At 36.1% G+C, this 26839-nt stretch overlaps 1 protein-coding gene across 1 annotated transcript in view; it reads left to right on the top strand.

Moving 5' to 3' along the window:
* LOC108529416 (coiled-coil domain-containing protein 7-like) overlaps positions 1–26839 on the top strand; it is a 216486-nt gene that overhangs the window by 43290 nt on the left and 146357 nt on the right. Inside the window, exons 6-8 of the mRNA XM_017871734.1 lie at positions 13631–13729; positions 16856–16966; positions 17302–17430. Coding sequence (XP_017727223.1) covers positions 13631–13729; positions 16856–16966; positions 17302–17430 — 339 coding nt within the window. The remainder of the gene's footprint in view (positions 1–13630; positions 13730–16855; positions 16967–17301; positions 17431–26839) is intronic.

Raw genomic sequence — 26839 nt, 5'->3', positions numbered from 1 at the left:
CAGCTGGCATCTGGCCGGTGCCACCCTGGGACAAAGCTTCCAGAGGAAGGAGCAGGCAGTAATCTTTGCTGTTCTGTAGCCTCTGCTGGTGATACCCAGGAAAACAGGGTCTGGAGTGGATCTCCAGCAAACTCCAGCAGACCTGCAGAAGAGGAGCCAGACTGTTAGAAGGAAAACTAACAAACAGAAAGCAATAGTATCAACATCAACAAAAAGGAAACCCATGCAAAAACCCCATCCGAAGGTCACCAACATCAAAGACCAAAGGTAGATAAATCCATGAAGATGAGGGAAAAACCAGTGCAAAAAGGCTGAAAATTCCAAAAGCCAGAATGTCTCTTCTTCTCCAAAGGATCACAACTCCTCGCCAGCAAGGGAAAAAAACAGGAGAGAGAATGAGTTTGACGAATTGACAGAAGTAGGCTTCAGGAGGTAGATAATAACAAACTCCTCTGAGCTAAGGGAGCATGTTCTAACCCAATGTAAGGAATCTAAGAACCTTGGTAAAAGGTCAAAGGAACTGTTAACTAGAATAACCAGTTTAGAGAAGAACATAAATGACCTGATGGAACTGAAAAACAGAGCACGAGAACTTTGTGAAGCATACACAAGTATCAACAGATGAATCGATCAAGTGGAAGAAAGGATATCAGAGATTGAAGATCAACTTAATGAAATAAAGTGTGAAGACAAGATTAAACAGGATGAAAAGGAAATAACAAAGCCTCCAAGAAATATGGGACTATGTGAAAAGATCAAACTTACGATTCATTGGTGTACCTGAAAGAGGTAGGGAGAATGGAACCAAGTTGGAAAACACCCTTCAGGACATTATCCAGGAGAACGTCCCCAAAATAGCAAGACAGGTCAACTTTCAAATTCAGGAAATACAGAGAACACCACAAAGATACTCCCCAAGTAGAGCAACCCCAAGACACCTAATCATCAGATTTACCAAGGTTGAAATGAAGGACAAAATGTTAAGGGCAACCAGAGAGAAAGGCCAGGTTACCTACAAAGGGAAGCCCATCAGACTAACAGCAGTTATCTCTGCAGAAACCCTACAAGCCAGAAGGGAGTGGGGGCCAATATTTAACATTCTTAAAGAATTTTCAACCCAGAATTTCATATTCAGCCAAACCAAGCTAAGCTCATAAGCAAAGGAGAAACAAAATCCTTTACAGACAAGCAAATGCTGAGAGAGATTTTGTCACCACCAGGCCTGCCTTACAAGAGTTCCTGAAGGAAGCACTAAATATGAAGGAAAGGAAAAACTGGTAGCAGCCACTACAAAAACATACCAAAATATTAAGACCAATGACACTGTGAAGAAACTGCCTCAACTAATGTGCAAAATAGCCAGCTAACATCATGATGACAGGATCGAATTCACACATAACAATATTAACCTTAAATGTAAATGAGAAAATGCCCCAGTTAAAAGACACAGACTGGCAGATTGGATAAAGTGTCAATACCCATTGGTGTGCTATATTCAGGAGACCCATTTCACATGCAAAGACACACATAGCCTCAAAATAATGGGATGGAGGAATATTTACCAAGCAAATGGAAAGCCAAAAAAACCCAGAGGTTGCAATCCTAGTCTCTGATAACACAGACTTTAAACCAACAAAGATAAAAAAAGACAAAGAAGGGCATTACATAATGGTAAAGGGATCAATGCAACAAGAAGAGCTAACTATTCTAAATATATATGCACCCAATACAGGAGCACCCAGATTAATAAAGAAAGTTCTTAGAGACCTACAAAGAGACTTAGACTCCCACACAATAATAGTGGGAAACTTTAACATCCCACTGTCAATATTAGACAGATCAATGAGACAGAAAATTAACAAGGATATTCAGGACTTGAACTCAACTCTGCACCAAGTGGACCTAATAGATATCTACAGAGCTCTCCACCCCAGATCAACAGAATATACACTCTTCTCTGCACCACATTGCACTTATTCTAAAATTGACCACATAATTGGAAGCAAATTATAACTCCTCAGCAAATGCAAAAGAATGGAAATCATAACAATCTCTCAGACGACAGTGCGATCAAATTAAAACTCAGGATTAAGAAACACACTTAAACTCAGACAACTACATCAAAACTGAACAACCTGCTCCGGAATGACTACTGGGTAAATAACGAAATGAAGGCAGAAATAAATAAGTTATTTGAAACCAATGAGAACAAAGACACAACAGAAAAGAATCTCTGGAACACATTTAAAGCAGTGTGTACAGGGAAATTTATAGCACTAAATGCCCACATGAGAAAGTGGGAAAGATCTAAAATCAACACCCTAACATCACAAAAGAACTAGAGAAGCAAGAGCAAACAAATTCAAAAGCTAGCAGAAGACAAGAAATAACTAAGATCAGAGCAGGACTGAGGGAGATAGAGACACAAAAAACCCTTCAAAAACCAATGAATTCAGGAGCTATTTTTTTGAAAAAATTAACAAAATTAGCCAGACTAATAAAGAGGAAAAGACAGAAGAATCAAATAGAAACAACAAAAAATGATAAAGGGGATATCACCTCGGATCCCACAAAAATACAAATTATCATCAGAGAATACTATAAACACCTTTATGAAAATAAACTAGAAAATCTAGAAGAAATGGTTAAATTCCTGGACACATACACCTTCCCAAGACTAAACCAGGAAGAAGTAGAATCCCTGAACAGACCAATAAGAAGTTCTGAAATTGAAATAGTAATTAATAGCCTACCAACCAAAAAAAAAAAGATGCCCAGGACCAGATGGATTCACAATCAAATTCTACCTGAGGTACAAAGAGGAGCTGGTACCATTCCTTATGAAACTATTCCAAACAATAGAGAAAGATGGAATTTTCCTTAACTCATTTTATGAGGCCAGCATCATCCTGATACCAAAACCTGGCAGAGACACAACAACAACAACAAAAATTCAGGCCAATATCCCTGATGAACATCGATGTGAAAATTCTCAATAAAATTCTGGCAAACAGAATCCAGCTGCACATTAAAAAGCTTATCCACCACGATCAAGTCAGCTTCATCCCTGGGACGCAAGGCTGGTTCAACATATGCAAATCAATAAATGTAATCCATCACATAAACAGAACCAATGACAAAACCACATGATTATCTCAATAGATGTGGAAAAGGCCTTTGACAAAATTCAACACCCCTTCATGCTAAAAACACTCAATAAACTAGGTAATGATGGAGTGTATCTCAAAATAATAAGAGCTATTTATGACAAACCCACAGCCAATATCATACTGAATGGGCAACAGCTGGAAACATTCCCTTTGAAAACCAGCACAAGCCAGCACAAGACAAGGATGCCCTCTCTCACCACTCCTATTCAACATAGTATTGGAAGTTCTGGCCGGGGCAATAAGGCAAGAGAAAAAAATAAAAGGTATTCAAATAGAATGAGAGGAAGTCAAATTGTATCTGTTTGCAGATGACATGACTGTACATTTTGAAAGCTCCATTGTCTCAGCCCAAAAAGTTCTTAAGCTGATAAGCAATTTCAGCAAAGTCTCAGGATACAAAATCAATGCGTAAAAATCACAAGCATTCCTATACACCAGTAATAGACAAACAGAGAGCCAAATCATAAGTGAACTCCCATTCACAAATGCTACAAAGAAAATAAAATACCTAGGAATCCAACTTATAAGGGATATGAAGGACCTCTTCAAGGAGAGCTACAAACCACTGCTAGACGAAATAAAAGAAGAGAAAAACCAATGAATAAACATTCCATGCTCATGGATAGGAATCATCAATATCATGAAAATGGCCATACTACCCAAAATAATTTATAGATTCAATGCTATTCCCATCAGGCTACCATTGGCTTTCTTCACAGAATTGGAAAAAACTACCTTAAATTTCATATGGAACCAAAAAAAGAGCCCGTATAGTCAAGACAATCCTCAGCAAAAAGAACAAAGCTGGAGGCATCACGCTACCTGACTTAAAACTATACTACAAGGCTACAGTCACCAAAACAACATGGTACTGGTACCAAAACAGATATATAGACCAATGGAACAGAACAGAGGCCTCAAAAAAAATGTCACACATGTAGAACCGTCTGATCTTTGACAAACCTGAAAACAAACAAGTAATGGGGAAAGGAAAAATGGTGTTGGGAAAAGTGGCTAGCCATATGCAGAAAACTGAAACGGGACCCCTTCCTTACACCTTATACAAAAATTAACTCAAGATAGATTAAATACTTAAACGTAAGACCTAAAACCATAAAAACCCTAAAAGAAAACCTAGGCAATACCATTCAGGACAGAGGCATGGGCAAAGACTTCATGACTACAACACCAAAAGCAATTGCAATAAAAGCCAAAATTGACAAAAGAGATCTAATTAAACTAAAGAGCTTCTGCACAACAAAAGAACCTATCATCAGCATGATCAGGCAACCTATAGAATGGGAGAAAATTTTTGCAATTTATCCATCTGACAAAGGACTAATATCCAGAATCTACAAGGAACTTAAACAAATTTATAAGAAAAAACCAAACAACCTAATCAAAAAGTGGGTGAAGGATATGAACAGACACTTTTCAAAAGAAGACATTTATGCGGCCAACAAACGTGAAAAAAGCTCATTGTCACTGGTCATTAGAGAAATGCAAATCAAAACCACAATGAGATACCATCTCACGTCAATTAGAATGGTGATCATTTAAAAGTCTGGAAACAGCAGATGCTGGAGAGGATGTGAAGAAAATGCTTTTACTCTGTTGGTAGGAGTGTAAATTAGTTCAACCATTGTGGAAGATAGTGTGGCAATTCCTCAAGGATCTAGAACTAGAAATACCATTTGACCCAGCAATCCCATTACTGGGTATATACTCAAAGGATTATAAGTCATTTTACTATAAAGACACATGCACATGTATGTTTATTGCAGCACTATTCACAATAGCAAAGACTTGAACCAACCCAAATGCCCATCAATGATAGACTGGATAAAGAAAACATGGCACATATATACCATGGAATACTATGCAGCCATAAAAATGGATGAGTTCATGTCCTTTGCAGGGACATGGATGAAGCTAGAAACCATCATTCTCAGAAACTAACACAGGAACAGAAAACCAAACACTGCATGTTCTCTCTCATAAGTGGGAGAAGAATAATGTGAACATATGGGCACAGGGAGTGGAACATCACACACTGGGGCCCGTTGAGGGGTAGGGGGACAAGGGGAGGGATAGCATTAGGAGAAATACCTAATGTAGATGATGGGTTGATGGGTGCAGCAAACCACCATGGCACATGTATACCTATGTAACAAACCTGCACGTTCTGCATATGTATCCCAGAACTTTAAGTATAATTATAATTTAAAAAAGACAACTGGGGGCTAAGGGAAGGATAGTGATTCCCCCTAAGAACATAGAATCTTATGTAAACATCTCTTAGAACTCTCTGTGGCATTCACTGCGCTTTCTGAGACCCATTGGCATAGCTGATGACCCTCAGACTCTTGCAGATGATCTGTACGCACTATCTAAAAGTGCCCCAGAGGCTTTCCAGTATCTCCCCAAGATGCTTAGTAGTAGCTTCAGGAATTTTGGTTTATGATTGCATAATCCCAGCACTTTGAGAGACTGAAGTGGGTATATTGCTTGAGCTCAGGAGTTCAAGACCAGCCTGGGCAACATGGCAAAACCCTGTGTCTACAAACAAACAAACAAACAAAAAAAAAAAACAAAAATTAGCCATGTGTAGTGGCTCATGCCTGTAGCCCCAGCTACTTGGGGGGCTGAAATGGAGAATAGCTTGAGCCTAGGAGGTTGAGGCTATAGTGAGCCGTGTTCACACCACTGTGCTCCATTCTGAGTAACAAAGCAAAAGCCTGACTCAAAAAGAAAAAAGGTATTTTATACTGTGAACTAATATGTTAATACCCCAAGATAATTTTAAAAAATAGCCCAGAATTGGTGACCTTTGGTTGAACTTTATAATACTATTTCATGGCTATGAGTCATAGAATCAGTATCCACCAACGTCCAATAACCGGCCAAAATTTGTCTCATGAAGAATGTGTAGATTTCAGCTGATTTGGGAAGATTATGAATTCAAAAACCCAATGGACACCTCAGTCCTGTGTCAGTGTCTTTCTGCCATAGACTCTAATTGGTGAACAGAGAAGTTGCTGAGATCTATAACTCAAAGGCAAATGTGGATCACAAGGGCTCAGGGTAAAGTTAGCAGCATGGCCCATTGGAAAGCCTCCAGGCAATCCTGTTGGTCAGAACATCACTCAAAAGTGGCAGCCTTACTAGAAACACAATATATGGGTGTCATCTAGATTTCTGCTTTTGTGATGTGAATGTTCTAGTAGCTGAATAGTCCCAGTAGTCTCTGGGACATCTTTATATTTGTTGGGATAGAGTGGGCCAAAGGCTTGACAATTGTCTCCTCTGGAATAAGACCTTATGCCCCTTTCTAGATCATACCCTGGAATTCACTTGGATTTTAGGTCTTTGTACCTTGTCTGTATTCTTGGGCTAGCTGTATTGCTGCATGTGGGTCAACAGGGCAACAGTTTTTCTTTGGTAGTGTCTGGACCCACCAGGAAGATGCCTTCAATATAGTAGAAGGTTAGATCAGGGACATGGATATTGAAAAGAGTATTTGACATGTCAGTTGTTGTATACTAAGTTCCTTTGTCTTGGGCAGTAGCCTCTGTGACAGTCACAAAGTCAATACTACCAGTGCTTAGGACTACACTAATGCAATGAACTGCCAATAATCAATCGCATCTCTATGTGTACCCAAGGCCAGTACTCAGTCCCCATCGGATTATTGAATGGAAAATTAGTCCCATAGAAAACTGGGTCTATGAAATGAAGTAGTTATATCTTTTCTCCCTTAGTTCATGGTTTTTTTTTTTTTTTTTTTTTTTTTTTTTTTTTTTGGTAGACAATAGCGTTAGGTACTATTACTCAGGTAAATTCATGGTCCCCACATGTCCCACCAAATGGCCCTAACTAGAGCAATTTTCTTTGGGGCTTGGGAATGAATTCAAGCAGGAAGATACTAAAACAACATATCTATACTGTTATACATTCAGTAGTGGGGGCCATAACAATGGAGGTTTTAGTGGTCCAGTGGGACCCGTGCATACTTGTGTTTGGGTAAGAGTGCTAGTGAAGTTGGCTTCATGCCCCAAGCCAAAGAGGATTGTCTGTTTCTCCTTTGTATTAGGTTCCTAGTGCTACCATAACAAATAACCACAAACTAGGCAGCTTAACCAATGGAAATTTACTGTCTCAGAGTTCTTGAGGCTAGTAGTACAACATAAGGTATCAGCAGGGTTGGTTCTTTTTGAGGGACTGTCAGTGAGAATCTGTTAAATGCCTCTGTTCTAATTTGTGGTAGTTCATTGGCGACATTTGGTGTTCCTTGGCAACATTTGGTGTTCCTTGGCTTGGAGATGCATCACTCTGGTCTCTACTTTCATCCCCACATGACTTTTTCTCAGTATACTTGTCTCTTACCTAAATATCCTGTTTTTATAAGGATATTATTCTTATTGGACTAAAGCCTACTGTTATGATCTCATTTTTAGTTGATTATTTTTGTAAAGACTCTATTTCCAAACAAAATCATGTTCTGAGGCACTAGGGTTTAGGAATTCTACAAATTTGGGGAAGATAGTGGGGACAATTCAACCTATAACAGTCTACTCTCTGATTCTAAATAGTCATGTTCTTCCCACATGCAAAATACATTCACCCCATCACAACATCTCCAAAAGTTCAACGCTAATTCCAAAGTCTTCTCTAGGCATCATCAATTCAAAGTTCCAAATTTCATCATTTAAATCGTTTAGATAATTATGGGAGAGACTTGAGATATGATTCATCCTGTGCAGAAGTCCTATTTGTTTGTGAACCTGTAAAACCAGACATTGCATTATCTGCTTCCAAAATGTAGTGGTGGGGCAGGCATAGGACAGACATTTTCGTTCCTAAAGGGAAAAATTGGAAGGAAAAAAAGGGGTCACAAGTCCCAAACAAATTCAGAATCTGGCAGGATAAATGTCTTTAGATTTTCAGACTTGAAAGTAGTCCTCTTGGTTCAATGCCCTGTCCTCTGGGCCTAGTGGGGTATGGCCCTGCCTCCTTTGATGTAGGTGGTGGCCCACCTCTTCAAACAGAAGGGGCAACAGCCCAGCCCTCTGGCCTGTGTCTTCTGGGCTCTTGGTGACAGTAGAAGCCCCACTGGTATTGGGACCATCCTTAGGGTCATTGTTCCTTTCTCTTGAAGGATAACACAATTGCAGCAGAATAGTTTATTGACCTGTTCCCTGTCTATAGAATCTTAGCAATCTGAAAGCCAACTTCTATTTCATCCTTTCTCTATCTCCTTCAGTTCAAGTTGTCAGGATTTCTGCTGAGATGGTTGATTAGATCCACAATTCACATATCTCATCTATTTAGCAAATAGTTGTGCAGTCATATCCTTGATGTTCTTTCCACAATGTGCTTTCTTATTTTTTTCAATACTGATAGGCTGAAGATTTTCTGAATTTTATGTTCTGTTTTCATTTTGCTTAACAATTCCTTATTTGATTTATCTATTTCCATCTTGCGTCTTACTATAACAGAAACGAGAAACCAAGATGTGCCTTAAACACTTTACCTAGAATCTCCTCAGATAAATATCCAAGTTCATTGCTTACAAATTTTACTTTCCACCCAACAGACAGAATTCAGACAAGCTCTTTGCAATTTTATAACAAAGATCACCTTTCCTCCAGTTTCCAATATGTTCTTCATTTCCATCTGAGACCTCACTAGAAGCACCTTTAACATTCATATTTCTGTCGACATTCTGTTCATGACAATATATGTGTATATCTAAGATGAGAGAAGCTTTCTCTGTAGTTCTTCCCTTTTCTTTCTGAGCCTTCACCAGAATCACCTTTAATATCCATATTTCTACCAACAATCTCTTCAAGGTAATCTAAGTTTTTTCTATCATATACCTCAAAACTCTTGCATCCTCTACCCATTACCCAATTCCAAAGTCATTTACACATTTTAAAGTATTTGTTACAGCAGTGATCCACTTCCCAGTGGTAGGGCTACCATTACAAACTACCCACAAATTGGGTGGCTTCAACAACAAAAAATTATAGTCAGCGGACTAGAAGTCTGGGACCAAGGTGTTGACAGGGTTGGTTCCTTCTGAGAACTAGAGGGAAAATCAATTCCATGCCTCTGCCCGAGCTCCTTGTGGGTTGCTATTTTTGACATTCCTTGGCTTCTATATGCATCACCCCAATCTCTGCCTTCAATTTCACATGTCATTTTCCCAGTGTGTGTGGGTGCTCCAATTTTCTGTTTTTATAAGGACAACATTTATATTGAATTAAGGCCCACTCTAATGACCTCATTTTCATTTATCTCTGTAAAGTTCCTATTTCCAAATAAGGTCACATTCTGTGATACCAAGGGTTAGGACTTCAACTTGTCTGTTTCAGAGGGGCACAATTCAACCCGTAACCCTCCCATCATAGTGTTAGGGATTACGGAGATCACAGTTAGTTGTGCACCAAATCCAAAAGGCCCAAGAAATTCAGTGCTCCTCTATATCCCTGTTGAACTTTTACCTTATATAACAAGGTAAAAGAAAAGAACAACCACCATTCTTCATAGGGACATAGGGACCTTAGCCTAATCCTTAGTCTTGTTTAGTTTTGAAGGCTGAGACATCAAAGGCTTAAGGCTTCTGACATCAAAGGCTTAAGACATCAAAGGCTCTTAAGGCTAAGACATCAGCCTTAAGAGTTGAATGAGAGTCTCCAGTTCTCCTCCAGCTTCACTGAGAGGAGCAGAAGGAATAGCGCTTTATTAATCAGGATCCATTACTTTGTAGACCCTAGCAGACCACCCTGTAGGGCCCCATGGCTCACTACCTTGCCATGAGTTCCTTGATGGGAGAGCCCATCAATTTCCTCTTTGAGAACCCACACGTAAGTAACCAGAACCAGTGATCTTGTTGTGAAAGTGCTTGCCCAGATGGTCCTGGAGAGAACGTGTGATTACCAGTTTTACATCACTCTTTCTGCCAGCCAGTTGTTGCTATCTGTGCAGCAGCTCCTTTTTCAATTCTGATGATTTGTCATCAGTGAATATCTGGATTGTGTCACAGACTGATCAGCATGGCCTTATGAGGAGGTTTAATTGAGTTCAATAACCAGTAGGAGTAAAATGAATGAACCTTAAAAACTGAGTCTCATTAACAGTCACATCTACCACCAGGGTGGCTCACAGGGAAGCTATATACACTGGAAGAATAGTCCAACTATGTTTTTTAAAGTCAAGGAACTTATCGGGTTGGACCAAATCTTTCTAAGCTCAAGTAATATCCAGCTGAGGATGTAGATGGTTTTGGATGCTTGCAGGTTTTCATCCCAGTCCTCTCTTCCTCCTCCTCTTTAGGCAAAGTGGCTGCTAATAGTATACTCTGAAAGTGGGGATCTATAATGATACACCCCACAAGATGACACTCTCACTAAGTTTTCCTCTACATCATGGAGGTGAAAAACCCAAGTCTCTAAGATCACTTCAGATAGATGTGTGAAGTGACTCCAAAGGGTTCTACATTCTTTTCCATTTTAGGCATGAGTCTCAATAATTTGCTGCATCACAGGCTGTCTTTCAGTGTCAGAGACATGCTTAGAGTTAACACTAGTAACTGGGTGCAGCTCAGCAACTCAGGGTCTCTGATGACTTTTACTGCCATTGCCTCTGAGATTGTATTACTAGGTAGGGATTGCTTCCCCAGCTTTCCTAGAGTTCCTCTTTGGGATTTATAATTTAACCCACCAAGCAAGCTCAGCCAGGGAATTGGAAGCTAAAGGGAAGGATCATTAGTTCTCCCTGAGATCTGAAAAGCTTATATAAACAATCACTAGCATTCCCCCAAAGCAACTCCAGGGCCCACAAAATACTTCCTGAGATACATTGTCATGGCTGGTGCTCTAATTAGACACAAGTGCTCTAATGGGACTCCCAGACTCTTGCAAAGGATTCATTACCATCATCCATGAGTGTCCCATGCATTTCTCTAACATCTCCCAAAAAATCTCTATGGGATCCTCAGGGTTCTTTTCCTTTCTAGAAGGGCAACATATTTACTGGTCAACTCTGCTCACTGCACCGCTTTGTCAGCGAGAGAGCTGCCAGTTGTTGAGTTAGTCAATTAATATAACAAGTCAAACTGAAAGGAATAATTAAGCCTTTTTTCGGATACTGTGATAATATAAACAAGAGTCTACACAGGAAAGGGCCCAGCTTTAGCAGAATTCCACTTTTCCCAGTTAAAGGAACCAGGTGAGTGGCAGATGTTTCATTTAAAAATGGGGGGATCATTTCATTGCCACGGGAACCCCAAATAAAAAGCTCTTGCCATTACATAGATGTGGCATGTGGAGAAGACCAGGAGTGGAAAAGTACTGAACACTGTCAGAAGAAAGTTGTCTTCAAGGCTGCCCCAGTAAGGTCATCTAAGCAGAGTCCCCTGAATAATACAGTGCCTTAGTTGAGCTCTCTACTCCCTCACAAGAAGGACTCCAAATGGAGGGTTCCTGAGCTAGGTGTGCAGAGATGAGTAAGAGCATGGTTGGTCTGGAGAGATCTGAACCCATACCTGCACATCCGTACAGAGACCACAGTGCACTGGCTCTATGTTACATCCAGTGTGGGGTGGAAAGCTGTCTTCCACAATAACTGCCAGATAATACCTTTGTACTTGTCTATGGGTGTGCCTGAAAGATCACACACAAGATTTTAACTTGAACCCATACTCCTTAGAATACACATATATATTTATGTGTATATATCTACTTACACATACATACACATGTGTATGTGTATATATTTGTACATAAACATGCACGGGCACATATGCATGCATGTGTACATGAATACACATATTTTAGAAATCATGAGATCTCTTGGATACCTTTAATTTTAGTGTCTCAGGGCTTGTTCTTGACTTCCTTCATTTTGTATGTGTATGTCCTTTCTTTTGTATTTTGAATCCTGACTCTCAAAGCACCAACTGATTTATGCATTTGCTCTATCCTGTAATACTTTGAAACTTTCACAGAATTGCTTAGCATATACTACTACAAAAACAAACATACTAAAAGAATTTCATGATTTGTTTGCAGTCTGCCCCCAACACTCTTGCCCAAGACTGAGGGTATGTTTCAAATACTGTATTTATTAATTACATGAATTAGTACTTGTTTTTTTGTTCCATATAGTAGGTTCATTTTATTAAGTTTCCTTTCAGTTTTAGTTTCTGCTTCTTATCCTTATTGAATTAATTTTATTTTTAGAATATTGTGTGCATGCATTTTGCATTGCTGTAAAGGAATGCCTGAGGCTAGGTAATTTATAAAGAAAAGAGGCTTATTTGGCTTACGATTATGTAGGCTGTACAAGCATGGTACCAACATCTGTTCAACTTCTGATGAGGCTTCAGGAAGATTTTAGCTGTGGCAGAAGGGAAGGGCATGTCACTTGGCAAGAGAAGCAAGAGAGAGATGAGGGACATCCCAAAATCTTCATCAACAACCAGATCTTATGTGAACTCCTTACCATAGAGAGAGCACCAAGCCATTCGTGAAGGATCTGCCCCCATGACCCAAACACCTCCCACCAGGCAATACCTCCAACCTTAGAAATCACATTTCAACATGAGATTTGGAGGGGACACACGTCCAAACCATATCAAATATGTAGAACATTATCCTATCTCCAAAAGTAAATATTATACAGAAGATATTCTTAGAAGAATATAATCTCTGCCACAGTCCTTCTCTTTGTATTCCCTTCCTTTTTCCTACCCTGTTGTCTTGTAGATAACCAACTACAGTGTTTGCTTGCTTATTTTACCTGTGTCTCATTTTGAAAAGGTTAATATTTCTCTGTTTCTCTCTATTTTTTTCTGATTATTTATTTCTGACCCAAAAGTTACCATCCCAGATATCCTGTTTTAAGATTATTTTCACTTAACATTATCTTCTAGAAATCCCTCTATGTTAGTTTATAGAAACCTTCATTATTTTCACATAATATGTATAGTATTATGTATAGTGATATGTAGAGTATTTATATCATATCATAATTTACAGTATATATATTTGTTTATTGAGTCAATATATTATACTTGAATATTTAGATGTGTTGAATATTTTGCAATTACAAATAATATGGTAATGAATAATGTGCATACAAATTTTTATTGTTTGGTCTATTATTATTATTAACCTACAGTGTAAATAACCCATGAATTCTGAAGACCAATAGAAAATATACTTGATGCCTTAGAATATTTATGATACAATGAGACAGCTTATGTAACACCCATTAAAACTATTTTCATCATTTTAATGTCAGATTTAAATTATGGTGATTTACTTATGATTTTATAAAATGAGAAAAAATATTGCTGTATACTTGTTATAAACTTCAAATATAGAGATTTCACAATAGATTTGTTTTTTCATTTTGCGGACTAAATACATCTCTTTATGTGGCTCATTTTGTAGTACCAGATAAAAATTCTATGTTTGTTCATCAAGATTCAGTGTCAAAACTCCAAATGCAAGAAAAGAAAAAAGTAACTCCTGGAAGGGAAAGGCGTAATAGTAAGTGTAGTAATTATAGATAACTTTAAATTATTTTAAAATTGAACTTATCAGAAGATCTTTTTCTTTGATTCCTGAATGTGTATTTTAGCATATATTTTAAGGAAATTGTAGACTTTGCCTGAAGTATGAACACTTTAAGGTAAGTAGAGAGCAAAAATGAAAATGTTAACTTCATGGTGGAGTTTCTGGTCATAAGATTATTTCACAGCCATTGGACATGCACTCAATATCTATCAAGGCCCAATAATTGGCCTACAGTATCTCAAAGAGTGTACCTTTCAGCTGACTCTGGGAGATTACAGTTTCCTGGAGATTATACCCAATGATCACTTATCACGTGTAGTGATGTTGTTCTTCTCTAGCCTTCAGTCAACAAACTGAGAGGTTGTTGAGATCTGTGACTCAAACAGCAAGTGGGAATTACAGGAGCCAAGGAGAAGGATAGTCCTGAAGGCTTGTTGGTTAGCCCTAGGGCATTTTGTTGGTTGAGCACCACACAAAGGTAAGGTCTTCTTGGTACCCTCATAGATGGGTGGCCATCAAGTTTCTTGTGTGGTGGGGAGTGTTAAAGTGTCCATGACCAACAATGATTGAGCTTCCTTTTCATTTTAGGGGATTAAGAGGACCAAAAGATAGGCAGTCATCTCCTCTGGAATGCGATGTGCTCCTTCCCAGATTACAACACAAGGATTTCACTTTAGTGCTAAGTTTTTTTTATGTATTAATGGCCTAGCCAGTCTTTATTAGTTGGTGCCTGTGTCTGGACCCACCAGGAAAATGCTTTCAATATAGTAGAAAGCTAGTGTACTCTCCAAGAGCAGAAATTTTTCCAGGTTACACCCTATCCATGGATGATAGATAGTTGGGGATTTTGGGTAGTCTTGTCGAAGGACATTAGTGGTATATTGCAACCTATTCCACATAAGAATACACTGATCCTTATCATTGGTATGGACAGGGATGCTGAAAAAGGAATTTTGTATATCAGTTGTTTTATACTAAGTTCTTTTCTCTTGGGCAGTAGTGTCTATGACAGTCACAAAGTCAGGTACTGCCAGCACCCAGGGCTGCACTGTGGCATTGAGCAGCCAATAATGCATTGAGGCTGTGTGCATCTGAGGTCATGTGCACAGGTCAGATGGAGCTGTTTAATGGAGGATTAGTCTCACAGGAAACTTTGTCATCCTTAAGTACAGCAGTGAAGGCATTTATTTCCTTTTTTACCCCAAGCAATCAGTGTTGTTTTTGAGAAACAACAGCACAAGGCAGTCGGGTAGGTACATGGCCTTTCACATGCCGCACTAAAATGACCCCAACTGAGCAATTTTCTTCAGTGCTTGTGGGCAAAGGTGAGCAGGTGTTCACTTAGTGATACATTTATAACAAAATATATTGAGTAGTGTGCACTATAACAGTAGAATTTGTAATTGGCTAAAGAGACCCACCCAAAGTTGGGTCTAGATAAAGTCCCCATTGGTGGTGACCTCAGATTTCAAACTAGAGAGAATTATCAGTTTCCCCTTCATTCTGATGCTGAAGTATATATTCACAGTCACTTATATACAAGTATCCAAAGGCCCAAGAAATATAATTATCCACACCTTCCCATTTAACTCTGAACCGGGTCCCCACTGGGGATTTGGGACTTAGCCTAACCCCTGGTCTTGTTCATTGTTGGAAGATGAGAGTTCTCAGTAAAAATTAGAGGGGCTCATTAATTCATCTCCAAATTCACAGGGAAGGGTGGATGGAGTAACATTTTATTAATCATAGAGTCCTCAATGTGCTGACCCTAGTAGGGCCGATCAACTACATTGTTTAGTAGCCCGATCTAGAGATTGTCTCTACATGCATCATTCAGGAGAGGGTGCTTGATTGCCATTTTATTAGGTTGGTACAAAAGCAATTGTGGTTTTTGCCATTAAATTGCTTTTACACTAACCTAATACATCACTTTCCTGCTGGTCAGTCTTTTCTACCTCAGGAGCTGCTGCTTTTCCCATGCCTGAAAATTTTTCAGTTAAGTTCTGGATTTTGTCACAGAACGTATGACCTGACCTTATGCGTGAGTTTCATTGAATTGGAAAATCAGCAAGAGTGGCATGAAAGAACCTAGAAATCTGAGTCTGGTCAACCACCTCCTCTATTGTTCTTACTCTTGATTGTAGAACCAAAGGACTACCAGCGTTGTGATTCACAGGGCTGCTCTAGCCTCTGCAAGGGTGGTCCAAACATGATTTTAGTGGTAGGTTCATCATGGTTATGCCCAAGTGATCAGAGCCCAAGCAATTACTAAGCTGAGGAATGAGAAGGTCTTAAAGTTGGCATCTCATATACCCCCTTTCTTTGTCCTCCTTGAGTGAAGCTTCTCTGTCCTGACACTCTGAAGGAGGGGTTCTGTAGTGACTCATTCCACAAGGTACCACTTTTTCTCATTAAGTTTAAGAAGAGTACATAATGTTCTAAGGTGTCTTCGGTAGGTAGGTAAAGTGATCTCAAAAGGTTCTACATTAAAAAAAAAATCCTTTACAATTTAACCATAAGTCTCAATACTTTGCTGGGACATAGGCCGTCTATCATTGCCTGGTAGCTGTTTAGAACTAACAGCAGTCATTGGGTGCGAATTAGCTCACAGGTTCTCTGGAAACTCTCAGCCCCATCTCCACATAATTATATACTGTAATTATACCATTGTTTGTGGTATATATATCTGTTCATTTGACCAATCTCCTATGTGTGAAAATCTCAATGGTTTTGAATAATTTGCAATTAAAAATAATGCTATAATGAATGAGCTTACGCATGTGCATTTTCATTTTTTGGCCTATGATTATATATTAAGCTAAAGTATAAATCATCATGTATTATGTAAGTATTTTGATTATGTATTAAAGTGTAAACTTATGAATCCTGGAGACCAATATAAACTTTATTTGATGCTTCAGAATATTTATGAAATAATGGGTTAGCTTCCACAACAGCCATTAAAACTATTCTATTTTGTGTCAGATATAGCATTATGGTAATTTACTTATAACTTTATAAAAATAAGACAAATGTACATGTTATACATTCATAGATTTATTTTTCCATTTGGTGGACTAAATGCATCTCTTGATATAGCTCATATTGTAGTACCAAATGAAAATGTGGTTTCTGTTCATCAAGATTCAAAGTCAAAACTCCAAATGCAAGAAAAGAAACAAATAAATCCCAGAGTGGAAAAGCACAAAAGTAAGTATAATAATTATTGATAACTTTAAATTATTTTATATGGAACTCGTCAGATCTTTTCCTTTGATTCACCAATGTGTACTTCAGACTATATTTTATCAACTTTTAATTTTGACCTAAAGTGTGAATACCCTATGATAACTAGAGAACAAAAGTAGTGATATTTTTTGGTTGGTATTTGAATGGTCATTAATTACTAAGTAGTATCACTGCTCCTCACATGCTCATGAAAACTATTCATATGATTTTCTCATTTGACTTACATGGGTGGAAAGTCTGATGATTACTTGGCATATCCAGAAGTTCTATTGCACATCTATTTTTTTTCTATTTAGCATTTCCTTTTGAAATCCAAAAAAAGGATATATCACTTGAGCATCTGTTGCCTAAGGAGAAAGTTTTATTATCAAGAAGAGAATCTCAAACCAAGAAACTTCAAGCTAAAGTAACTTCAAGAAAAGTAAGTAATTATTTATAAATCTTACAAATTATTTTTATTAAATTCAGGAGAAATTTGTTTTTGGTTCATAAATATGCCTTCAACCATATGCTTCTTTTGCCACTTATTTCCATCACACTACCAGATCTTTATTGATGACTTGTTTCTTTTACAATTACTGAGTTACCTGTGTCAAATCTGCCACTTTGTGAATTTCTCTGTTTCTTCTTGTATTAGTATCAGGTTTTGCTTTGTATCTTATAATGCTCTATTTTTTGTGTGTGTGCAAGTAAACTTAAATTTATATTCTTCAAGGACAGAACAGTTTTTTCCTTATGAAAGGATTCACTTTACCATTTTCATAATTTTTGTTTGTTTTCCTTAATAACTACTTTATCTGTTATTATGGCTCCACAAACTTTCTTCCGGTTGGTATTTGCTTGATACATTTTTTTCATCCTATTGACTTCTTTGTTTCTTTGTGATTTTGCTATGTCTATTGTAAGAAACTTATAATTGTGTATACTCTTTTTAAAATCAGCTTGAATTTTAAGTTCTGAGGTACATGTCCAGGATGTGCAGGTTTGTTACATAGGTAAATGTGTGCCATTGTGGTTTGCTGCACAGATCAACCCATCATCCAGGTATTAAGCCTAGCACCTATTAGCTGTTCTTCCTGATGCTGCCCCTACTCCTGCCCTCGACTCCAGACAGGCCTCAGTGTGTGTTGTCCCCGACGTGTCCATATGTCTCATTGTTCGACTCCAACTTATAAGAGAGAATATGTGATGTTTGGTATATGCTTATATTTAGTCTGATATTTTTTCTTTTAATTATCTCTTATAACCATACATAATCTAATTATTGATTTTTTTAGGTGCAATTATATCATTTTCCTGGCTTCTCCTATTTTCCTACATGGTATGTTTCTTTCACTCTCTTTCTACTCTATTTTTTATCATTATACATTTTCCTTAGCAATATTTGGTACCAAAATTTTAAGCTTTACCTAAAGTATGAATATAATAAGAAAATAAGGAAAATTTTAAATATACAAGTATTTATAATAATGTTTATAGTAGTAAATAAAATAATGTTTATAAATAAAATATATTTAATACCCATGTATATAAAAATTAACAGAACAGCTTTTGGCACAAGTAAAAATGTATTTTTATGCTTATATTTTAACTAGACACTGATGTGCTTATATCATTAAAAAATAAGACAAAATATCATTGAGTAATTAATATATATTTTGAATCTAGAGGTTGCACCATAGATTCAGTTGCTTTTAAGAGCCTTCCTTCTTATAGTCCAGAAAAAGATGAGGTATCAGATGAAAATCTTTTGCCTGCAACTGGAGCTGCCAGAAAGAAGAGATTCCATAGTAAATATGGAAATAATTAATATTATTAAATTATTTGTAATTACATTAATGAAATTTTAATTAAGCAGAATTTTGTCCGTGGATATGTATTCTGCTACAATGTTATAGACATCCATTGAACTCATTTTTTGTTGTGTTATTTAAATTTATTTCTATATTTCCTTGAATCTCGATTATCAATTATTGAGAGATGTATATTAAATTATCCCACTATGTGGATTTACCTATTTCTTCTTACAGTACTGTCCATTTTCCTTATACTGTCTACGTTGTTAGATGTATACAAGTAAAAGGTTAGATTTTCCTTATGAACTCAACCTTTTATTTTTATGAAAGGGATCATCTTAGTCTCTAGTAAGGTCTTTTGACTGAAAGTCTATTTTGTCTAACATTCACATAATTACTGTAGAGTAATTTTGGTTAGTGTTTGCATTTTTTCAGTCATATCTCTAATGAAGAACTTATAGTTAAATTGTTTATCAGTTCAATGTGTCTGTCTTTGTTTTTAGAATATGTAAAATATGTAATCCATTTACAATTATTGTACTTACTGATATATTTGGATTTAAATATTTTGGGTGGGGTGTTTTCAATTTTTTTTATTTGATTCAGATTACTTTCTATTTTCTTTCTTTCCTTATTTTGGAATTACTTTTAATCAGTTTAATTATTCAGTGTGTCACCTATGTCATAAAAAAACTTTTAAAAATGTGAATACACTTAGTAAAATAAAGTCTAATTTGAACTTTCTAAGTGTATGTATGAAGTAACAAGAGTGCCTCCACATACGTTCAGGAAAAGTACTCTGATGGGTTTTGCATTTACCTTCATGATTCATTTTGAAAATGCATCAGAGGTTTTATTGTGTGACATTTATTTAAATTGTATTGACTAGTGTAAAGTCTTATAAACCTGATAGGGCCAGGCACGGTGGCTCACACCTGTAATCCCAGCACTTTGGGAAGCTGAGGCAGACGGATCACGAGGTCAGGAGATTGAGACCATCCTGGCTAACACGGTGAAACCTCGTCTCTACTAAAAATACAAAAATTAGCCGGACATGGTGACAGGCGCCTGTAGTCCCGGCGGCTCAGGAGGCTGAGGCAGGAGAATTCCTTGAACCCGTGAAGTGGAGGTTGCAATGAGCTGAATCGACTCCTGCACTCCAGCCTGGGCGACAGTGAGACTCTGTCTCAAAAAGAGAAAACAAAACAAAACTGATAGGAAACTTTGAATGGTTCGTTCTATATATTAATAATTCAGAGACTTTACAGTAAAGTCTTTTTCACTTTTTATTGGGTTAAAAGCCTTTCTTTATTTTAAATTCTGCTACTGTGATTACTTATTTCTCTATCTCTTTGCAGTTCTGCCAATGTTTGTTCTGTTTCTAAAGCTTTTTTATTATATACATAGACATTTTAAATTGTTAAGTTTTCTTAAGAGTGCCGAAACTATTGTCTTTATGGTGGACATTTTTAAAAATAGACTTAATTTTTGGATCATTCTTATGTTCACAGTAGAGAGGAAGATAGAGATTTCTCATATACCACCTTCCCGCACCTACATGTAGCCTCACCCATAATATGATGGACATTTTGTAGTAACTTTATTTGCCATTGATCTGTCAGATATTAACATAGCATCTTTTAATATAAGCATTTGCAGAACACAGTTTTCATCATTATACTTTCAAACTTTTGTATTATTATAGCTTAGCTGTATTATATGTGTTAAATGTATTATAGTTATTTTTTAAATCCAATGTGGCAATCTTTGAATTGAAAATATAACATTTAACACATTCATATTTAATGTAAGTACTGATATTTTGTGGGTTAATATACTATCACTTATGTTTTCTGTATTTCTTGCCTGATCTGTTTTTGAATCTCCTTTTAAAGCTTATTTTAATATGTTTTGATCATTTTATTACCCATATCTGTTATAAAATTTAACTTTATTATAAAATATGAATACCTTATGAAACCATTTTCTTGACAAGTTCTCCTATATTTTTACAGTTTACATACTTAGCCTATAACTCACTGTCTCAACAACGTGGTATTTGATTATATTATTTCAAAACATGAGAGGAAATATTGAGGGATAATTGATATGTATTTTGAATCCCAGAGGTTTTTTGATAAATTTGTTTCTCTAATGGATTAAAAGCATCTTTTTTGTAGCTCAGAAAATAGAAGAGGTATTAGATGAAGATTTTTTACCTGAGGATAAAGTTGCATTTTCAAAAGCAAATCTCTAGCTAAGATATTTGGAGCTATCAAAATGGAAACACTAAATAGTATGATAATTTTCAATAGCATTGATTTATTTTTAATTAGAGTAAGCTGAAGAATTTTGTTCTTAGCTTTGTGACTGTTTAGTCAGTATGTCTTTTGTGTACATCTATTAGATCAAATATATTTATTGTTCTGTTCAGTCCTTACTTTTTTCATTGAAGTTTTTCTGTTTATTCTGTATTACTAAGAGATGTATGTTAATTTCTCCCCCTGTGATTATGGATTTCTCTATGCCTTATGGTAGTTCTGTCAAATTGGTTTATATATTTGGACAATATTTTATTTATTTATTGTGTACAAATTTATACTTTTTACCTGGTAAATAGAAACTGTTTGTTAATCTCTGAAAATGCATTTTGTTTTATACAAATCAAAACCGTAGTGAGATACCATCTCATACTAGTCAGAATGGCTATTATTTAAAAGTCAAAAACAGCACATGCTGGTGAGATTGTGGAGAAAAGGGAACGCTTATACACTGTTGGTAGGAGTGTAAATTTGTTCAACCATTGTGCAAAACAGTATGGTGATTCTTCAGAGAGCTAAAAGCAGAACTACCATTCAACACAGCAATCCCATTACTGGGTAAATACCCAGAGGAATATAGATTATTCTACCATAAAGATACATGCACATGAATGTTCACTGCAGCACTATTCACAAAAGCATAGATATGGAATCATCGTAAATGCCCATCAATGACAAATTATCTGGATAAAGAAAATGTGGTACATATACACCATGGAATACTATACAGTCAGAAAACAGGACAAGATCATGTCTTTTGCAGGAACATGGATGTAGCTGGAGGCCCTTATATTTAGCAAACTAATCCAGGAACAGAAAACCAAATGCTGCGTGTTCTTACTTATAAGTGGGAGCTAAATTATGAGAACTCATGAACACAAAGGGAACAAAAGACACTGGGGTCTACTTGAGGGTGGAGGGTGAGAGAAGGGAAATGAGCAGAGAAGATAACTATTGGGTATTAGGCTTAATACCTGGGTGATGAAAAAATCTGTACAACAAACCTCCATGACATGAGTTTACCTATGTAACAAACCTTCACAAGTACCCCTGAACCTAAAATGAAAGTTAAAAATAAATAAATAGACTGGCCGCAGTGGCTCACACCTGTAATCCTAGCACTTTGGAAGACTGAGTCAGGCAAATTGCCTGAGCTCAGGAGTTTGAGACCAGCCTGGGCAACACGCTAAAACCCCATCTCTACTAAAATACAAAAAATTAGCCAGATATGGTGGCACATGCCTGTAATGCCAGCTACTTGGGAGGGTGAGGTAGGAGAATCTCTTGATCCAGGGAGGTGGAAGTTGCAGTGAGCCGACATTGTGCCACTGCACTCCAGCCTGGGTGAGAGCGAGACTTCATCTCCAAAAAAGAAATAAAATAAATAAATTTTTAAAAACGCATTTTGTTTTAATGTTTATCTGATATTTGTACAGCTACATATGCTTTCTTGTGATCAGTATTTACACAGTCTTTTGTAAACAGTGTAGACAGAGGGTCTTGGTACCTATATGGTTTCAGTAATTTTTTCACAATACTCCTAAACCACAAAAGAAGTCCAACAATTTCTTTATTAATTAGGTGCAAAACAACTCAGTACCTGTTAGATACTGCATAACTTTTGTAGGGACATATATTTTCTACACAGGTAAAAACCAAGGAGCACGATTGCTGTATCATATAGTAATACTATATTTAACTTTGTAAGAAACTGTTAAACTGTCTTCAAAGTAGCTGTAGTGTTTTGCATTCCTGCCAGCAATGAGCAAGAGTTCCCATGTTCCTTGCCAGTTTTTGTGTTTTTAATGCTTTGGATTTTAACCATTCTGATAGGTTTGTAGTGGCATCTCGTTGTTTATTTAATTTACAATTCCTTAATGACATATATGTTGAACATCTTTTTATATGTTTATTTGCCATCTATATATCTTTTTTGGTATCCCTTCAGCTCTGTTGCCATTTCTTGCACAGTGTCTTTCACAGAGCAAAATGTTTTTATTTTAGTAAGCACAACTTATCAATTTTTCATTCATGGATTGTGTGTTCGTTGTATCTAAAATGCCATCACCAAATTTAAGGTCACCTACACTTCTTCCTTTGCTATCTTCTAGGAATTTTATAGTTTTGCATTTTATATTTAGATCTATGATCCACTTTGAGTTCATTTTTGGTAAGGTGTAAGGTCTTAGATTAGATTCATTTTTTGCTTACATGTGGATGACTAGTTATTCCAACATTATTTGTTGAAAAGACTCCTTTCTCTATTGAATTTCCTTTGCCTCTTTGTAAAAATTTATTGACTCTATGTATGTGATTCTTTTTATCTCTCTTCTGTTCCAGTTGGTCTATTTGTCTATTGTTTCATCAACAGCACACTGTCTTGATTTCTGTAGGGCTACAGGAATTTTTAAAGTTGGGTAGTGTCAATCCTCTGATTTTGTTGTCCTTTAATATTGTGTTAACTCTTCTGGGTCTTTTGCCTTTCCATTCAAATTATAATCAGTTTGTTGATTCCATTTTGATTCCCACAGAATGGCTTGTGGGAATTTTGATTGAGATTGCACTGAAATGAGTTGAAAAGAACAGACAACTAACAATATTGAGACTTCCTATTCTTTAATATGGACTATTGCTCCATTTAGATCTTAGATCTATTTATTCTTTGATTTCCTTAATCAGAGTATTTTAGTTTTTTTACATATATCTTATACATATTTTGTTAGGTTTATAACTGTCTCATTTTTTTGATGATAATGTAAATGGTATTGTGTGTTTAATTTGAAATATCACTTGTTCTTTGTTGGTATATAGGAAAGCAGTTGACTTTTGTATATTAACCTTGTATCTAGCAACCTTGCTATAATGGCCTATTAGATTTTTGTTGTTGTTGAACTAAAATAATTTTACTCATTTTATATTTCTTTTATTCTCTTTTCTTGTCTTATTGCATTAGTTAGGACTTCCAGTACAATGTAGAATAGGTGTGGTGAGAAATGATGTCCTTGATTTATTCCTTTTCTTAGAGAGAAAGCATCTGTTTTCTCATGATTAAGATGTTAGCTATTTGTTTTTTGCAGATATTCTTTATGAAATTGAGGAAGTTTCCTACTATTCTTAGTTTGCTGATAGTTTTTAAAAATCATTAAAGGGCTTTGGATTTTGCCAAATGATATTTCTTCATTTCTTATTGATCGTATAATTTTTTCTTTAGTCTATTGATGTGGTGGATTACATTAATTAATTTTTGAATATTGCATGAGTGTTGTATACCTGGGATAAACCCAACTTGGTTATGGCACATAATTCTTTTTATACATTGTTGAATTCAATTTGCTAACAATTTATTGAGGATTTTGTATCTTTATTCATGAGAGATGTTGGTTTGTAGTTTTTTTTCTTATAGTACCTTTATCTACTTTTGGTAATAGGGTAATATAGTTTAAATGTATTGTGGAATGACACTGTACTTTGTACTTTTGTTCTTTTAAATTTGTTAAGGTTTGTTTTATAGCCCAGAATAAGATCTGTCTTATTAAATGTTCCATAGGAGCTTGAGAAGAATGTGTATTCTGCTGTCATTGAATGGAGTAATGTATAAGTATCAATTAGATCCAGTTGATTGGTGATGTGCTAAGTTCAACTATATTCTTAGTGATTTTCAGCCTGTTGGATCTGTGAATTACAGTTAGATGGTACTGAAGGCTGCAAATATAATGAATTTGTATGTTTTCTTTGCAGTCCCATCTGTTTTTGCCTCATGAATTTTATTGCTATGTTGTTAGGTGCATACTTAAGTATTACTGTGTTTTCTTGAATAATGACCTTTTGATCATTGTGTAATATCCCTCCATATCTCTAGTCATTTTTCTTGCTCTGAAGTCCACATTGTCTCAAATTAATATCGCTACCCTAGCTTTGCTTTGATTAGTTAGCATGGTATATCTTTCTCTGTTCCTTTACTTTTAATCTTATCATTTTCATATATTTAAAGCCAATTTCTGGTAGACACCATATAGTTGGATTTGTTTATTCACCTACTGTGACAGCCTCTGTCTTTGAATTGATGTATTTAGACCATTCACATTTAAAGTGATTATTGATACATTTGCTTTAATATCAACCATATTTATGGCTATTTTCTCTTTATTGTCCTAGTTCTTTGTTTCTTTTTCACCTTCCACACCTTTCCTGCCTTCTCTGGCTTTAATTATATATTTAATATGATCCTATATCTTCTCCTTACTCAGGGTATCAATTACATTTCCTAAAATTTTGTATAGTGGTTGCCTTAGAATTTGCAATGTACATTTACAGAATATCCAAGTCCACTTTTAAATATCACTATATCACTTCACGGATAATGCAGATATTCTGATTTCAGAGAATTCCCATTTTCTGCCTTTTGTCACTTACAAGATTCCTGTAATTTATTTCACTTATCTATAAGCTATAATCACGGAGGACATTGTTACCATTATTATTATGAATAGTCTGTATCTGTTAGATCAATTAAGAGAAAAGAATATAAAATAGTTTCTTTCACTGTTTTTTTTTTTTTTTTTTTTTTTTACAGGGCCTTGCTTTGTTGCCTAGTCTAGAGTGTTGTGGTGTGATCACAGCTCACTGCAGCCTTAACCTCCCAGGCTCAAGTGATCTTCCCACCTCAGCCTCCAAGTACCTGGGACTACAGACACATGCCACCATGCCTGGCTAATTTTTGTAATTTTTGTAGAGATAGGCCTTTGTCATGTTGCCCAGCCTGATCTTGAACTCCTGGGCTCAAGCAATCCATCTGCTTTAGCCACCCAAAATGCTGGGATTATAGGCATAAGCCTGGAGTTTTTTACTTTTATTCCTTGACTAACATTTTTTCTCTCTTTATGTAGAGCTGTGTTTCTGACATGTATTATATTCCTTCTCTCTGAAGAACGTTTAAAAATATTTTTTTCCAATGCAGGGATACTGGCAACAAATTACCTCATTTTTTTTCTGAGAATGTTTTTATTTCTCTTTAAGTTTTGAAGGTTCTAGGTTGGTTGTGTTTTCTTCAACACTTAAATATTTTAAATATTTTAAGTTTTCCCACCTCTTTTATCTCTCAAGATTTTCTTTTGTCTTTGATTTTTCTGTAGTTTGAATATAGCATATGATTAGGTCTAGACATTTTTGCTATTGACCATTTTTTATGTTCTCTGAGCATCTAGGATCTGTGGTTTGTTGTCTACCATTAATTTTGGAAAATTCTTAGCCATTATTATTTCAAGTATTTCTCTTTCTTTGCTTTTTCTCCTTCTGTTACTCTCATTATGTATGTATTATACCTTTTGTAATTTTCCCAAAGATCTCAGGTATTCTGTTTCTTTTATTTTATTATTTTTTCTCTTTTAAATTTTAGAAGTTTCTAATGACATGTTTTCAAGCTCACTGATTCTTTTTTGGCAGTATCCAGTATACTGATAAAAACATCAAAGGCATTCTTAATTTCTGTTACAATGTTTTTTATTTCTAACATTTCCTTTTTTTTCTTAGTTTTTCTAGCTTCCTGCTTACATTATCTATTTCTTATTACATGTTATCCACTTTTTCTATCAGTGGTCTTAATATGTTAGACATAATTATTTTAAATTTCCAATGTGATAATTTGAAAAATTCTGCCATATCTGAGTTTGATGCTCATGCTTAAACTGTCTCTCCAGACTATGTTTTTTTTTTTTTTT

The sequence above is a fragment of the Rhinopithecus bieti genome, unplaced genomic scaffold (assembly GCF_001698545.2).
Source record: "Rhinopithecus bieti isolate Rb0 unplaced genomic scaffold, ASM169854v2 scaffold_763, whole genome shotgun sequence".
Classification (NCBI taxonomy): domain Eukaryota; kingdom Metazoa; phylum Chordata; class Mammalia; order Primates; family Cercopithecidae; genus Rhinopithecus; species Rhinopithecus bieti.
This window is presented reverse-complemented; position numbering and strand designations above follow the sequence as displayed.